This window comes from Anopheles funestus, chromosome 3RL (assembly GCF_943734845.2).
Source record: "Anopheles funestus chromosome 3RL, idAnoFuneDA-416_04, whole genome shotgun sequence".
Classification (NCBI taxonomy): domain Eukaryota; kingdom Metazoa; phylum Arthropoda; class Insecta; order Diptera; family Culicidae; genus Anopheles; species Anopheles funestus.
This window is the reverse complement of record NC_064599.1, coordinates 56,757,266-56,774,758: the sequence shown is the minus strand read 5'-3', so window position 1 is coordinate 56,774,758 and position 17,493 is coordinate 56,757,266. Positions and strand designations below refer to the sequence as shown.

At 40.6% G+C, this 17,493-nt stretch overlaps 1 protein-coding gene across 1 annotated transcript; it reads left to right on the top strand.

Moving 5' to 3' along the window:
• The first annotated feature begins 3,648 nt into the window (after positions 1 to 3,648).
• Positions 3,649 to 16,281, top strand: LOC125770164 (T-related protein). The gene is made up of 6 exons (XM_049439512.1): positions 3,649 to 5,215; positions 12,246 to 12,581; positions 13,531 to 13,651; positions 14,191 to 15,096; positions 15,165 to 15,349; positions 15,419 to 16,281. The coding sequence occupies exons 2-6, from the start codon at positions 12,283 to 12,285 to the stop codon at positions 15,807 to 15,809; spliced, it is 1,902 nt and encodes a 633-aa protein (XP_049295469.1). The 5' UTR covers positions 3,649 to 5,215; positions 12,246 to 12,282; the 3' UTR covers positions 15,810 to 16,281.
• Positions 16,282 to 17,493: the final 1,212 nt, after the last annotated feature.

Below are 17,493 nucleotides of genomic sequence, written 5' to 3'. Positions count from 1 at the left end.
CGTATCGGCCATTCGTCAGATCTTGGTGCCGACTACCGGCGATGGTCAACATTTTTCTGTCTTCTTATGTTTCAGTTTGATCTTTCATGTCTGCTTCCGTCTGCTTAGTCCGTTTTATCGCCTTCTTTACGTTTACGAGCTATGTTTCGTTCTAAGGGTTTGATGAACCAAGTGCAAAAAACACTTTGGCAAAAATGTGTTTTTTAAAAATTTGTGTTGTTTTTCTTATCGTTGCAAGCAAGTGAACGGCCTACGGTTATTGCTGAGGAAAGATAAAAATAACCAAAGGAACCGGTTAATAATTTTTTAAATCAGCATTATTGTACATATATCTCACCAGGAAATATAAAGATAAATAACTTCTCTGAGGTGCAGCAAGAAATGTCACAAGGAAAGTAAAGATTATACTCTGATATAACAAAGAAATTAAATAATTGTAGTACTGATTAACAAAGCGAAACACTATTTTTTGATCATATTCTTCTGCTATAAAAAATCGCTTTATTTTAAGTATAATTAAAAATAGAAGGTAAAAATATACATTTGCATGTTTTTTTTCTCTTTTTTAAATTATAATTCAGTGGCATTTAGGCGTACAAAAGCATTAATCTTTTTTATAATTGGAATAAAAGCATGTTTTATTTGTATTTATTTATTTAAAATTACAACCTAAATTAAATTTAAACAAATTAAAACTTAAATATAAAAACTAAACTTATACAGTAAAAATAGATAAATAAATGAAAAATGAAAATAAATAAAATAAATGAAAGAAAATGAAAATGAAAGGATCAGATAACTGTGACGAGCGGAAACGGAATCCAGGCTAGTAATTGAAATCAAAAAGGTGCTACAGGCCATTGAAACTTCGAAGACATGTAAGAGACGTGTGATTTAAGCCATATGTAGTACTTTTCGAAAAAATTAAGGATGAAAGTGAAGAGCAAGACAAGGATGGTTGTGTCCTTTTAAATTTCTGGATTATTTTTTTGTCAATCTCATTTTAAAAGAAGAATTAGGATTAACAATAACGTAAACTCTAATCTATCTCAAGGTGATGAAAGCTGTCAACTATTTCGGAAGATTTCAATAACATTTCAATGAACTTGACGGAGTTGAGCTGATGAAGGACTAAAATCGTATTTCATCATTATCGCTTTGCTTAGACTCCCCTGTGGTTTAGAAAGATTTTTTAATTAAGTTCAAGCCCCTATTCTCTCGAATTGCATCAACCATTTGTAACTTGCGTACGTTGATGCAATAGTAACGTGTCTTTCCGTGAGGAGTATTTTTAATGAGAAGTACGCTTGAAAATGAAGATGAATGTTGCAAAAAAGCCAATCTGGGTAAGCTTAATCCCAATAGTAAACAATTGTCTACTACCATCCATCGTCACTATTTGTTCCTTTTTAATCGTTCTTTAAACAGACATAAACGTTAAAAGAGATCTTGTTAAAAGTCCAGTCCAAGTCCTGGTGTATGCATCTTCTGATATTTTTTCGTTCCGGTTTCTTTTTTCAATTTTCTCCCGACCTTAATCGACACAAATGTTATCCTCCGCGGTGTACTTTACTATTTTCTCGTCGAATGTAAAGCTATGCATTACGCTCATCCCTGTCCTGTTGATCTTTGTTCAAACTGGGGCACTCTGGAAAGACGGAAGGGTAAATAAGCCTTTTCTTCGTATTGGCTTGCCGGTGCGAGGATCAGGGCTATAAAATCGATCCCAGCAACAGGAACAACGGCACACAACAACAACAAAAAATACAGAAAAACAAACCTCTCCAAACAATGCACTTGGTAAATAGGCAATATATGCGTACCGAGCAGTTCGTGGCAAAACCGGAGTAGCCATCCGTAGCGGATGCTGCTAGCTGGAGGAAAAAGCAAATTCCACTTCTCCTCGAAGCTGACGTCGTTCGGTCGGTCAGTTGTTTGTGCGTACGTGTATGTGTGTCTGTGTGTGTGATTGTGACGATCCGATCATACAGATGGTGTGTTTGCTCATGCTCAGCATAACGCAAACAATTGAAAGACGACGAAGACGACGACGACGACGGCAACAAAATGGAATCGTTGCGCGACATTGACGGCGACTTTGGATGGAACCTTCCCGGCCACCCTATTCGATGGCGGGGTTGGTTCGCTTGAATTAATTTCAAGTCACGCCAAAACCTTTCAGCTTCATCTCAAAGCTTAGGCATTGGACAAATGTGGACAACGTGCAGGGTGGAGAGTTGGATTCTTTCGTCTGACTTTTTCGGTGACGACCTGCTCCATCAATCTTGCCCCCGTCTTTGCCAACTCCGCGGCAGCGGGCAAACGTTCAACCTGAGTCAGAGCAGAGACAAATGTTTGTTGGAAAAATTAGTGAGATTTAAAAAAAAAACGGTATCACGACAATACGACGACACGACCACCAAGTGACGGCGTCGAATTCTGGGGAATGCTACAGTGCTGGGGTTTGTACAAACTTGTTCGATTGAACGTTTAAATAAGATCACTATGGGGCTTTTACTGTGAGCTCTAGAATATCTACAAGAGAGTTGAGATATAAAACGTTACCATTTCTTCTTCAGAAAATTATTAGGAATATTAGGAATACCTATGATGATTTTTTTCTAAAGCTTTCGTTTAGTTGATGATAGTAGAAGATACATTGAAATTAGATATAAATAAACTCTCTTCTTGGCCTAACGACCTCTGAGCCGGCCATTTCTGAGTTAATAGACCTTTTTTTACCACTTAGCCGGATAATCAGTATGGTTCAGATGGGATTTGATACCCATTTCTGTCGTGTGGCACCGGCGCCGTTTATCTTATTTACTATTTTTAATGTGTTATTTAATACGCACAAGTACTAATTAAAAATTACTATGGAAATAAATTGTTATATTACCATAATTTTTTTTTGAAAAAAAAAGTTGCAATGGATATCTCCTCCATGAACAAATTAGCAATACATTAAAAAATAATTTAATAAAAATACGAAAGTAAAAAAAGCAGATGTACAACGCAACGTAATGTACAATGTTACGTACAAAAACAACACAATAAAAATGAGAGCTTGTCAGCATCCGAAGAAATCAGAAAAATGTTGAGACAATATTTTGTTATAAATTTGAATAAAAATTTTCATTTATAAAAGGTTTTTTTGATTTCTTTGGTTAATTTTTAAAATGTCAAAACCTGTTAATGTAAATAAATATTTTCCATAAATATTCCACAGAACTTCACAGCATGGTAGCTTAGTAAAATCGCCTTGTTTTAATTTTTTTCAACTTAATGTTCTTTTGAAAATATTTTCGTTCGATGGACATGCAACGGTATGAAGCATGTTTGATTGAAAATGTAAATCATGCGCGAACAAACAAACAAACACATCTGTTGGATATGAAGCGTACCACTAATATCAGCATGAAGAAGAAGCAAAAATGTTTGACTAAGGGTGAAATCGAGTTCAATTTGTTCAATTCTCTAGTAATGAGTGCACCAGAACGGTAATTTGTAACTTACATTACAATCGCGTAAACGTTCCAGCAACGTTTAGATAATATTTACACTGATTGAAATTTTGCTGTTTGAAATTACTAACAAAATGTACAATAAAAGCCGCTACAAGTGTACAGAGAAAGGTTTGTGCAGTAAAACAATAGGGGTAAAAAACGCCATAACACAACACTGCACTGGAACAGTGTGTACCAGTGGCCATAATAGTTTACGATCCACCATCGATCCTTTTTTGTGGGTTTTCCAACGACAAAAGGGAGGAGCTAAAAGTGATCGTTCGCCTGGTTACCAGCGCAACCAGCACACCTGATCGAGATCGAGATGTTTTAGCGTGAGCGAGATAGCCAGTGGTTTCTTCGCGCCCAAAACACCTGAGACAGGTTTTTTAACCACTTTTTTACAAACTTACTCAATACCACTAGCTACGACTTTGAGCTGAGAGTTTCATACTTTTCCTACACACTCTGCTGTCGGCCATCATCGCGTCGAGGAGGAAATCGTAGTAACAGTGCGTTACGCGTGAGTTAAATTCCCTCTTCGATTCGTACGTTACGAACGCTTCCTCGACAGAGTGACTGCAGTGCACGATCAAGTGACGAACCTATCTTTCGTTCCGTTTTTGCAAGTGACGTGTCGGGTGTTTTTTTGGAGAAGAAACCAAATTTTCGACCTCCAGTGAAACAAATTTGAACGCGATGTCGAAGGTGAATTGTTTATGATCTCCCACGTACAAGTGTTTGTGTGTGTGTTTGTATGTGTCAAGTGTGCCAAACAGGATTCCCGCAGAAGACCCACGCCCCGGGTACAGTGTGTCAAGTGTCAACCGAAACAGCGGTCAAACCCCGGTGTGACAAACAGGCGAGAAAGAAAGGCACGAGCGTGTAGGAAGATGTTGATTATTTATAAAACATTTGACAAACCCATACTAATTAATTAGTGTATATCCATAGCATTATTACAAAGATTATTATTAAAATTGTCCATATTTGTGAACCGGTGTGTGCGTGTGTGTCCAGTGTATGTGTTGTGGTTTTTTTTTCGCATACTTAAACCTTCATTCATCACTTCTTCTAACATTGATGCGTCCGAGTGTGGTGTTTGATTATTTTGAAAAGTGAATGATCTTTAACACCCCCTTTCAACACCTGTGCAATAAGAACAGCGATCTTAACGAGGTGTAAAAATGTTTTCTTAAGATGGTGCGTACGTGTGAGAAATGTGATTATTATAACCCGATTATGTGTTAGTAAATCGAACGGCTAATAAATTTACAGTTTTGCGAATTTTCATACTAATGTCGTGATATTTGCATATTCAATTTGCTCAAATTTCGTGCGATCATTCAACCGATTTCAGTGTGCAAATCGCACACGATTCCTACTCAATACAGTGCGTTCAACGGATACGCAATTTTTAACTACCGACGGTCAGTCACTTCTGCTCTACAGTACCTGTGACCGGAAACTCTTCGCAGCCTGACCGATTAGCGGGTGTCAAACGGTTCGTAAAGAGGAGATAATTTTCCTAATTGCAACAAAAGCCTTCACACAACAGAACCACTGTGCACGGGTGATTAACAGAATTCAGCCAATCTCATCCACCACCCCGGGTTTCCCCTGTCCGTTCTCAACGATCTTAACGCAACTTTCGCACCCCACTTGAAAGGATCGCTGGGGAAGTGCGGGTGTCGGTAGCAACTGGCAGGGTAAGTTGAATTATTGAATTTTAAAATCAACATTAAAACACTAATCCTTCGGTATACGGCAGCATCCCAAAGTGCGTGCGTGTGCCTCTATCGTACCAATGAGAGCGTGAGAATTTTTTTTTTGTACTAAACGATCCTGGATTTGTTCTGTGGGGGGAGTGAAGTTGTGATTGGAGACCACCCAGTAACTGTGGTACGATGGACAAACAGCGAATGGGCTGTGGGTGATTTGAAGCCGCCTGCAAAAACATGACACAATCCGTTATTAGCAAACAACAATAAGACACATCCTCTTGGGTGTCATTCCGGAGAAACAAAAGTTGTATGCATATGCAAATGATTGAGATCAGCAAAGAAACGAAATTGAAATGAAAACTATATGGTGAAACTTGTGCGCGGATGACGAGCTGTTTGTATTTTTTTGAAGTATCAAAAATATTTCCAAACCAAAGCAACAATCATTATTTTTGTATGTTTATCGTTGTATTTATTCACATAATATAAGGAATTATTTCGAATTACTAGCTTTCTACGTAAATCCTTTCTACGGGTGGGGTCCGAGATCCACTTTCGTCGGTGTCTCTTCTTGGCTTAACGACCTCTAAGGACATTCCGGCCATTTCTGGCTTACTAGACTTATTTTACCACGTAGCCGGATAGTCAGTCCTTGCTACGGGGGAACGGTCCGAATGGGATTTGAACCCGGTCCTGCCGTGTGGAACCGGCGCTGTTTATCATATTATCCAACGTTTATCCAACGGCACGCCCCCGTCGTTATCTTATAAAGACTTAATCTCATAAGAAGAAAATCAATTTTGAATTGAATGTTAAAAGAGAAAAAAATATTATGCCATACTCTTTTATGTATGTAGTACTACTAGTACTACTAGTATACTAGTAAAATTGCATACTTTCAATCTCTTCTTGGCTCTTAACGACCTTACAGGTCATGCCGGCCATTTCTGGCTTACTAGACTTATTTTTACCACGTAGCCGAATAGTCAGTCCTTGCTACGGACAATTGCATACTATTACTTCTTAATTTATATTATTAGGTGACATTTTTTAGACCATTTTATAACGACTTTTTCTGTCACTTCGACTAAAATTTCGATGAAATTGTTTAAATCCAAACGTAGTCAGACATCATTTGAAGATTCCTTCGAATTTATTGGAGATTAGTTTCTTTCTTGTTTGATAAGGTTCTATGTAGTTTAACGAAATATTACAACAAAAATAACAACGCAGAAACGACGATACTGGGTATCTTCTTCTTCTTCTTGGCTTTAACGACCTTACAGCTCACACCGGCCATTTCTGGCTTACTAGACTTATTTATACCACGTAGCCGGATAGTCAGTCCTTGCTACGGGGGGACGGTCCGGATGTGATTTGAACCCGGTCCGGCCGTGTGGACTGGCGCCATTTATCACATGCACCACGGGCCGCGCCCCTACGATACTGGGTATAATGTTTACAATAGTTTATAGCTAGTTAGAGCTTTGAGCTTTAAAGACGATTCTTTTATTTGGTGTAAGGACCTTTAAGGCCATGACTGCCATAACTGATTCACTAGATTTATTTTTATTATGCATCCAGATAGCCAGAATCCAGATACATAGAAGTCAAGAATACGAGTAAACGAGAAGTCAAATTTTTCAAAGATTCAAATTCAAAGATTTCTTTTGCTGATCTTATCGTTCTTAAAGAAAACTATTTTTAAACATGATATTCTGTTTTTGAAGAATCACTCCTCAAGGTTTAATATTCACTGCAATAACGTACTGAGATCAGTAAAAAAACCTATAATGGCGGATTTTGGAACTTTAAACTTAAATGCAATCATGTGCTTAATAATAAGCCATAAAACTCCATTTTTTGGGTAATTTTTCAATATGAAATGGAGGAATATTATTCGTAAGAATATTTGAATCGGATATTCAAAGTATCTCAAAAATCTTTCATCGTCATTGTCGATTTTCCTATCAGCTCTATCATCGATTCCAGTAACGTTGAAGGCAATTTTTCACTCCTTGGAAAGTATCTTTTCTAGCCATTCGTTCTTTTCACTTCTGCTTCGCTCCAACCCCCAAAAACCGTTCCCGCGTCTATCGAACGCTCGGAATTGAAAATTCGGTCCGAATGTGCGCTCGCAGGCTCAGAAATGTATAAACACCTAATTAACACATCATGACATGTAGCCTGCCACTTAGCAACACTCGAAAGTGATACAATTCAAATTACGAGTTAATTTTTTACGACGGGAGTTCGGAACCGGTGCGTTGTTGTACGTCTCCACCGCGCACCACATCCCTCACCATTTTGCCATTCTTCTCACCTTTTTGGAGGATGATTTTCGAGGATGAGTTTCTTCCTCTTCGCATGCAATATGTGGTGTAGCTTGATCAATTTTTGATCGCATTCGTAGTTTCGCTTCACCAGCGATCATCGGTGATGTTCGATTTTGCGATCGCGTTTGACCTCTTGCGAATGCTGACTGCTCGGCAAAGCCCCTATTTCCATGCGCGCGGCCGATGGATGGATTATCGGGCCCCGCGCGTCTTTACAACCATCGGAAATGTCTTAATTATTTCAGATCACCATCCACCGTTCCGTCGCTGGGGCACTCGACACAGCCTCTGGACAGAAGCGACAGAGATGGCCAGCGAGACACAGCGATCTCCGATGGACTCACTTCACGATACGACTCGGTGTAAAAGAATACCCCTGCCATATTACTTTTTATGGCAGCCGCGGCACAACAGCTCGGTTTGCCCGACGTTCGAATGTCTGATGAGGTCTCTCGGGGAATGAGAATATGGTCTTCCTGCCTTCGGGGTTCTGACATGTTCGGGGTAGATCTGACGTTCCCGGGAGAACTCTAGGTCGGACTTCCAACTGTACGAACGATGCAAAGGAAGCACTCGATCGCCGATTCCACTTCACCGGTACCAATATCAATATTTTATTATTTTTATCTCTTTTTATTGGAAAATATCATTTAATTTTTATCGCTTTATTGCAACGGTCGTTCTGGTGCTGCCGTTGAATACTGCTGCTGCGGTACCGTGAATGCGTCTGCGCGAAAGGGTCTAATCTGGGACCGATGTACCGCCAGGGCTTTAAATCCGATCGCGAATGGGCCACGGTTGAAACACGAGATGGTGTACACGCAACAAACGGTACCGAAAGCACAGAAGCCGTTCAGCGAGTTCCGATGGTCATCGGGCAAGGTCAAATCGAGAGTTGCTCGTCATTCGTTTTGCAGGGTCGAATTGACTCTCAGTCACCTTTTGCAAGGGTGAATTGATACAGGAGGAATAAAATTTGTGGAAAATAGAATTAAAACATACAGCGCCACAATAGCACAGAGTGATTGAAATTGTTTTGTTAAATAAATAAATTATTTATAGGCTTACATTTTGCACCATTTGCATTTGCATTTAGGCTTAGGCAAACCTTGGTAACCTGTCGTACATGAAGCTGTCAAATGGGATCACCGTTTCCTTGCTGAATACAACAGCTGAACCCTTCCCTTCGACATCACGCAGCAACACGCCCGAAGTGTAATTTACAACGCTTTAACCTTTTTCGGTACGCTTCTCGTCCCCATTCCCCATCCCGTCTACAGGTCCCATCTACGGTTTCACGGTGGGAAAACGAAATCAAAAGAACCCGCCTAACAGTTTCGTCCCATGTTCGAGGAGGGTTTGGTTGTATATAGTTTTTTTTTCTCCATCCTTCAATTCTCTCCATCTGGGCAATTGTGCCCTGCTGCTGGCCATGGTATGTGCAATCTTCACCGGATTCGGTACCGGGCAGCACTGGCCGGCAGCGCACCAATCTGGGAGCGAGTTTGAACCATGCCGCAAACGGTGCAAAAGCGGCCATAAAACCGTCCTGCTCGAGTGTTTTGTTGATGAATCAATTAATATTTCTCTGATTTATGTTCCACGCCGTTTTCCATCTCGCTTGCTTCGCTTGGCTCATACGCAGCTTTGCTTTTTGTTTTATCGGCTTCTTCGGATTATGTTCTGGCGGGAGTTGTAGTCTTTTTCTTTTTTTGGTTGATCATCAAAACCGTTGGACTTTAAAGTCAGTTTGAAAGGTTTTGGGGGGAAAAAATGCAAATAACACAGAAAACGAAAGAAAAAAAAACAATCACCAAACCTGAAGTAATTTTGCGGCGTTCGTCGCTTTATTGGATGTCGGAGTCTTTTGATTTTGGAAGTCATCAAAAAACCAGTAGCAAATCTTCCTTTTCGATGGTTTCGGTTTGAGGTTTTCTTCTTTTTTTGTTTATTACGATAAGAATAACACTACTTGGTTTCATTTTCTCGTACACTAATTTTTGCCGGTAACGCACTCGATCTTTTCCAACTGATAAAAGTGACGAGTGTGTAAGTGTGCCATTTGTTTAGTTTGTGACGTAGCGTTTGCAGAAGACCACGTGATACCGTATACGTCACATAAAGTGTATCTGAACATGGCAAAGAACGAAAAGAAGCGATCACTATCGGAAACCTTGAATCACCCAAATTCTTTTTGGTAGCGTTTTTTCTTCCTTTCGATCAATTTCAAATACGTACGATCGACATCTGATCGAGACGTGTCGTGCCGTTACGGTTTTATGTATGTTGGTAATTTACGCCGGCGACGTAAGCACACGAATGTTAATTCGTTTATAATGGTTCATCAACCACGCGGTCGCAAGCGGTTGATCGTACTGGTATGGACCGGCGAAATCGTGCGTAAAAATGCTGAACAGGTAAAAGGATTAAAGGACTTTGATTTTGCCGGTACTGGGGACGCTTTTTAAACAGTTTTGCATTGCGTGTTGTGAGGAGAGGGCTGCCTCTCTCCGGTAGGTTATTTGTGATCATGATGTCTCATATTGTTGTGGTCTTATGCCTCGATATTTGTTTCAGTTTACCGTTGATCAACCATTTTCCAGTAATACGAATTGATAATAAAGTAAAGTGTTATAAATTGCTCCAGCGATCCATGTCCAGCAGCCATGTCCTAGTAATTTGTTATGTCAAGAAGAAAGCAAAACCTTATTATTTGTTGGAAAATTATCAATTAATGTTTATTTTTCGGTAATTTTTTTGTACAATTTACATTTTTATAACAACATTCAATTTTTTTTTATAATTTCATAAAAGTTACTTACTTTCCGATTTGATTTTTTTTTATGAATTGCAACGAGTAATACGGCTATCAGCCACCCAAAATTAACAATTAGACTTCATACGGAACATTCTCAAGTTCACATAAACATAAACAATAACTAAAATACTGTAATTTGTATCATCTTGCCAAATTATTGACATTGTACCAGCCAGTGAAAAGGAATTGAACATGATTTATTAAAAAAGCTCGCTTCCTCAAAAAAATATATTATTATGGTGATGTATAGAAAAGGTTTCCATTAATCGATCATTGGATTTGGAGTATTTTTAACGAGAAAGTGTACATATTAAAGAGATGGCAATAGAAGAAATCTGATAAATAATTTTTGACTGAAAATGTATCAATATTTTACCTTTAAAACAAATATAGAACAATTGAAAAATAAAAGCTCTTGTCAAAAATTTATAAATTGTGATTAGTAGTTGGAGTTAAAATTTGGTTAGTAGGGTTTCGAAAAAATCTAATTGCCAATATGCAAAACATTACTTTCACAAAAATACACTTGTACATACGCGCTTTTGTAAGGCGCTCTTTCAGATGTAACTTTATTATTTGTCGGTATAATTAAATTAAATGTAAAAAGACATATTTTTTTTGCTTGTTTTTTACTTGTTCTTCTTCATGTCTTCATGGCCTTCTGGAATAACAAAAGCTTTGTAAAGCAATGGATGATTAATTTTATTTTAATTCATTTTGTAATGAATACCAAAAAGTTCAATTTATGGCTTAATCTTGTAGGGAGGTTATTTGAGGGATTCTTGAGTGCTAACATCGCGTTTTTGATACAATTTAAACTTGTTCAAGCTTACATTACTTATTCCATTACTTATTAAATGTTCTTGGCAAAACACAAGAAACAAAATGTCCGATTCTTAAGCCAGCCATTAGATGCCCTCACCTGACCGTTTAGTTTGATATCCACCATCTTTTCAAAACATTATTATACAACACGAACACTTCCATTTTATGCGTACATTCCCCATGTTTTTTCTTACTTTCCCTTTGCTTTTTTAAAAGTTATAATCAAACATTACCACCGGGTTGTCTTTGCTGTCTTTCGTCGTCGATCTCTTTTCATCAGTCATTCCCAAAAACGTTCCAAGCCCACGGGTTGCAAAGTGGTCGGGTCTGTGCGGTACATGGGATTTTTGGTTCCTTCCCTCCAAAACATTTCTTCTTTCGATTTGCTCACCGCCGACTCAATTCCAAGGATCGATTCGGGCTCACACGATGTGTAAACGGAGCTCTTGATCAAACCTTCGTACGGGCCACTCAGGTGGATCGTGGACTGGAACACACATACAGACAGACATGAACGCCCGTATACGAACATTATTTTACGATTTGTTTGCGTTCGACCGGATCGTTGTTTGAACAAACGATCACTTTTCATAAACGTTCCAGGTTAAACCCGTTGCTGGCCAGAGTTTGCTTCGAAACCCACCCCTAATACCGATAGTATGAAACGATGATCGTTGTCCATCGTCCACTCAAAGCTGATGACGAAAAAATTTGTACATTTCTTCGGAGTGTTTTCTCGCCAGAGTGTTTGCCGATCGAGGGCTGTTTGTTTTATAGCTCTGGCAGCATTAACAAATTGGATAACTTGACCGTAGTTGAAACACCCGTTCATTCCAATCCGGTGTTTTCGAGCCAGAAGCATATCATTTGCAGAAACTTTCCAATTGTGGTTCGTGACGCTGTCGTATGTCGTTTTTCGAACAGTCCGCCAGACTCCAACTTGTTTGCGCATTCCAGGTCACCTGAAAAATATCCTGAACGCACGATGAAGATGCACCATTTACCAGTTATTTACTAATTTTGTTTACTTTTCTAGCGTTTCGTTCGCTGCTCTATCCAACGAAAGCGGATCGATGCGATCGGTCGATGAGATGGCGACGTCACACATACTGTCCGCCATTGATCCAATTATAACTGGGTCGGCAAATACACCGACGAGCGGCGGTATGAACGGTGGCGATGGAGGGTCCGTCCCGAATGGGGCCAGTACCGGGGCGGGCTCTACCGTTGGAGGAACTTTGCTACAGTCCGGGTCGACGGTTATGGGACGAGGTGCCGGAGATCGGAGCCTATCGGTCACGCTGGACGATCGGGATCTTTGGTTGCGCTTTCAGAATCTCACCAACGAAATGATCGTCACTAAAAATGGCAGGTACGTTTGTGCAAAGCGATTAAATCCCTTAAATAGAAGGTAAAATGTGATTTTTACTCACTTTATGTTAAACATTTTTGAAAGTTACAAAATCCTATAATACTCCAGGATCCTGGATGATTCTCGATGGGTGTAGAAACTGAAGTTATGTATAAAAAAATATTTAAAGGCCAGGAGTACACCTGGTCTGTAATTGAGCAAAAATAAATTGTTTGATTAATGTTTAATTACAATTCATTTAATCTTAGCCGATGTAATAGCTCTATTGTCCTTTAATCGTTTTGATATCGCATATATGATTGTATCGGAGATTGTTAAAATAAGTAGAATTTTAATAAGATTTTAAGAGAAATTATTCTATCAAAATCAATGTTTATAGCATTTAGAATTTAAGGAATGAGGGATTCTCTCAAAAGAATTATTACAGAACGCTGGGCGGGACAGTACGAATATTCAGAATAGTCAGAACAATGTGTTGGCAAGATATCGACTAGTATTCCTAAGCTTGTTTGTTTAATAATATTAGTTTACTTGGTAGATTATGGAGTCGACTCGATCGGGAAATTCCCGTTGAGTATCGTTCTTACGTCGAGTGACGCGAAATGACGCAAGCGTGCGGAATGTATTTTTAATGTGAGCTAATGCTATAAACCCCATTTAAAAACTAAGGGCGAATTTTCCATTTTATCGTAATAACAACAGTTGAAGACCACGGCCCTTCTACCTGAATAAAAAAACATAGTTCAAGAAATTGTAGATTCGATCACCAGAACCAGAGATAATAAAAAGATTTGCTCAAATACCCAACGTAACACATTTTAATGCTAATTTAGATTATCGTGAAGGGCTTATCTACGGTTAGGAATAATTTAAAACATAATAGTTTAATACTCTCTCTATGAGGTATTTTAATGTATTATTTCTTTCCCATCATACTTCTTCCTTGCAGGCGCATGTTTCCTGTGGTAAAGGTGACCGCTACCGGGCTCGACCCAACCGCCATGTATACGGTACTGCTGGAATTTTCGCAAGTCGACTCACACCGCTGGAAGTACGTCAACGGCGAATGGGTAAGGAAGCAACGTATCGCAACGAAGCTACAAAATGCATCCCCAGATCCGGGACGATGCATCAGTAATGATTAGACAAACACGGCGCTGTCGGAGTAGCATTGCGCGAAACAGATTGTGCACTGCATGCGGCTCGATTCTTCATCTTGATTTCCATGGGCAGAATTTGTATGGCCAACTGTTGCCATCACTGCCCGTACACGAGTCTCGGAACGTAAAAAGGGCCTTCGTAAAGAATATCTCTAAAGAGCGCTTGTTTATTCCGTAACAAACTATTTACATTACGCTAATTAATGCACAGAAACAACAATTCCACCCCGAGGGTGCTAATGAGAATAGACCACACCGATGGCCGTATTGCAAGGGCTTTTCCTCCCAAGTTCCTCACCTTCCATCCTGCTCCTGTCGGATCCAATGCATCGCAATTTGCAACGAACCATCGCGGAAACCGTGATGCACAATCCGTTTGATGTTTCTTCCACCGTGCACCACCACATGTTAAGGTTTTCATGTTTTTTTTTCCTTTTTCTTTCTCTCAGGTTGCCGGTGGGAAGGCAGAAGCACCACCACCGAACCCGGTTTACGTGCACCCGGAGTCACCAAACTTCGGTCAGCACTGGATGAAGGAACCGATCTCCTTTGCCAAGGTGAAGCTTACCAACAAAACAAACGGCAATGGGCAGATCATGCTAAACTCGCTGCACAAGTACGAGCCACGGGTGCATCTGGTGCAGGTGGTGTCGGATGCGCGCGATCAGCGCAACGTTCACACGTACCCGTTCCCAGAGACGCAGTTCATCGCCGTCACGGCGTACCAGAACGAGGAGGTCACCTCGCTCAAGATCAAATACAACCCGTTTGCGAAGGCGTTTCTCGATGCGAAGGAGCGGCCCGATTCGGTGTACTCGCGCGAAAGTTCCACCTACGGGTGGCTTAACTTTCATCCTTCCTATGCGACGGCTCAATCACCGCTGCAGGCACAGGTGGATCGGTCCTACCAGCACACGCATTCCGTTGCCCGGACGAATCGTGTCACTCCTTACACTACCCAACGCTCACGGAACACCAGCGGCAGTTCCTCGCCCCAGCACAGTTCGTACCTGCCGCTGGATTCGGTATCAACACCCGTCTTTTCGTCCTACCCTTCGACGTGGCAAACTCAGACCACACCGAGTGGATCTTACTGGAGCAATCCTACCGGTGCAGTACAACAATCAAATCTCGGCACTAACCCGGGCAGTCCGAACTCGATACCGCCCAACATCTCGCCGACACCTTCGAACGGGTCACCGTCCTATGCGACCTCGTCACCGACGTACCCGGCAAGTCATCCGGCACTGACACCACAGCATCCGCAGTACATTCCCGTGTCCAGCGCACAGATGGAGGGCATTTACCAACCGGCTGGATCACCCCAGCAAATCTACACTCCTTCCAGTCATCAGGTAGATTGCACGGTTGCTGCTGTAGAAAGATCGTCAGAACATTTGAATAATATAATTTCGTCCCACAGATTTACCATCCAACCCCTACACAAGTGTCTCCGAACCATCAGCTGTACGGGAACGTTCTGAATGCGCCGTCCATCACAAATCTAGGTTACTCAACCTCCTGGCACAGTGCCAGTGACTTCAGTGTCTACCAAAGCACGTACCACTATCCGACGGCCGAATACATCCCCATGATAGGAGAGATTAAGTATGTTTTCAGTGGAAATCCTGCGATGTACAAGATCCGTTCTGAACAGTGTTCGCTTTTTAACCGTAGCACTTACAACCATCCCTCGGACATAACGGAGCTGACTTCGGTGGGAGCACCTCATCGTCATCTAGAACCGGCGGCACCCTCACCACTGCAATACCACCATCACGGGCATCACGTGAGCGAAGGTTCTCCACTGATCCCAACGCATCACCATCATCATCATCAGCAGCAGCATCACGGCAGTACGAATGCGCAATGCACTGAGAATCAAAGTCCCGAACCAACACCCGGTACGGTTGCGACCAGTGTTGCCAGTGCGCTCAATTCGGTAGCTTCGTCACCCAATGCCGTAGGATCGGGAGGACAACTTTCCCACAGTCCCGGTCGAACGTCGCTTAATGCCGTCGGCAGTGCCTGGACACCGCTCACACCACCGCAGACGACCAGTATCTAATGGCGCTGGTGGGAACAATGTTATTTGAACACACACACACAGGGATGTACCATCACTTTTAAATTGTGCCCTAGAACCAGTGCGGGAAGCAAAAGAGTACACTACCGTTTGGCAGCGTTAAAAAGTGTTAGTTTTAATTAGAAATGCAATTTTAAATTAATACTTACCTAGACAGAATAAAGCTTAAGAATGTGCGAAATGTATTAATGAATCTTCGTTAAAATGTTGAATGAAAAAAAATATTTACAAGCCGCAATTGAAATTAAAAAGCTTCTTACGAGTGTCGTAATGTTATGATTTCGAAGAACTCTTGAATATATAATGCTCTTCAATATTGTTGTCTTCTATTCAGCGGTCGATTAAGACACGACAGCTAGTTTTAGGCATTTGACCACAGAGGACTCCACACAAGTCGATCGAGTGGTGAATTTGATGAATTCCCGATCGAGGAGGTGCAATGACCGGTGGATTTAGAGGAGTGAGAAAATGAAATCTCGGTCAACAAGGACGTGAGTTTTTACTTCCACGATTAGTCAAATATGAGGTAATTGGTTTGGATAATGAAATGGACTATTAAAATAAGTTCTTGATGTTTGTCTTCGTTTTGTGTTAGTCGAGTTTTAATGTGAGAAAACGTAGCTGTTACAAGTTGCAACAAATATGATGTGCTGTTATGAAAAACTAAAACAAAGATAATTCATTTCTTATTTTTCTTTCCTTGGTTTTATTTACCCGTAGCAGGGTAAACCCCTGGTTGGGATTTGATTGCTGCCTTGTATATATCGGCGCTGCTACCACATACACCATCGGGTGCCATTTAACCGGGTGTCGGATTATTAGACCAGGGATCGGCAGAGTTTTCACCGAAAGGGCCAATCGAAGACCGGCCTCAGCGAAAACAGTCAAAATTATCCTGAAAATGCGGGCCAAATACTTGAAACATATCTTGAAACAAATGGATGCAGTGTTTACTGCCCAAGAGATTAGATTTTTTTTTCGAAAAAATGTATATAGATACGACATAGGTGGTGTTGTTTTAGATTCGTAGGACTAAAAATAATCTGATATCGTGATAATTGGATTTTGTATTCTTCGTGAGATGAGTGATCAAATTGTTTAGCGGGACGGACTTTGCCGACCCTTGAGTTAGACCAGGGGTCTCCAAACTACGGCCCTTCCGAGAGATCCCAAGATTGGCCCTCAGCCGTGGCTATTCCACTCAAAGCGGCCCGCCATCTAAAAAGTTTGGAGGCCCCTGAATTAGACCATAAATTACAGATTTGTTTTGCGATAAGGAGCATCTAAGAAAAACCAAAACCATGCCTTTACAAGAAACCAATACCACACACTAATTCAGTAAAGTTTAACTATAAAATAAAATAAAATAAAAATACACTAGCTGGGTTATTCACTTTTCCCCAGTCCATACAGCCCACAGGCATAGTTAAACAATGTTCCACTGTATCTGTTTTCAGTGTAACCTTTGCAATAGAGACATGGAACGCATATTCACAACGTGTTCGTTTGACATTAAAAATTAAAATAGAAACGGTTCTTTTATCGGTTTTTTTTCCATTTTATCGGATGTATGTTCCATAGCTCTTCCAAAATATGTCCCACTTAAACGTAGTAAATATTAGTACAAAAACAAAATATAAATATAACGTAGGACCAAAAATAAAAT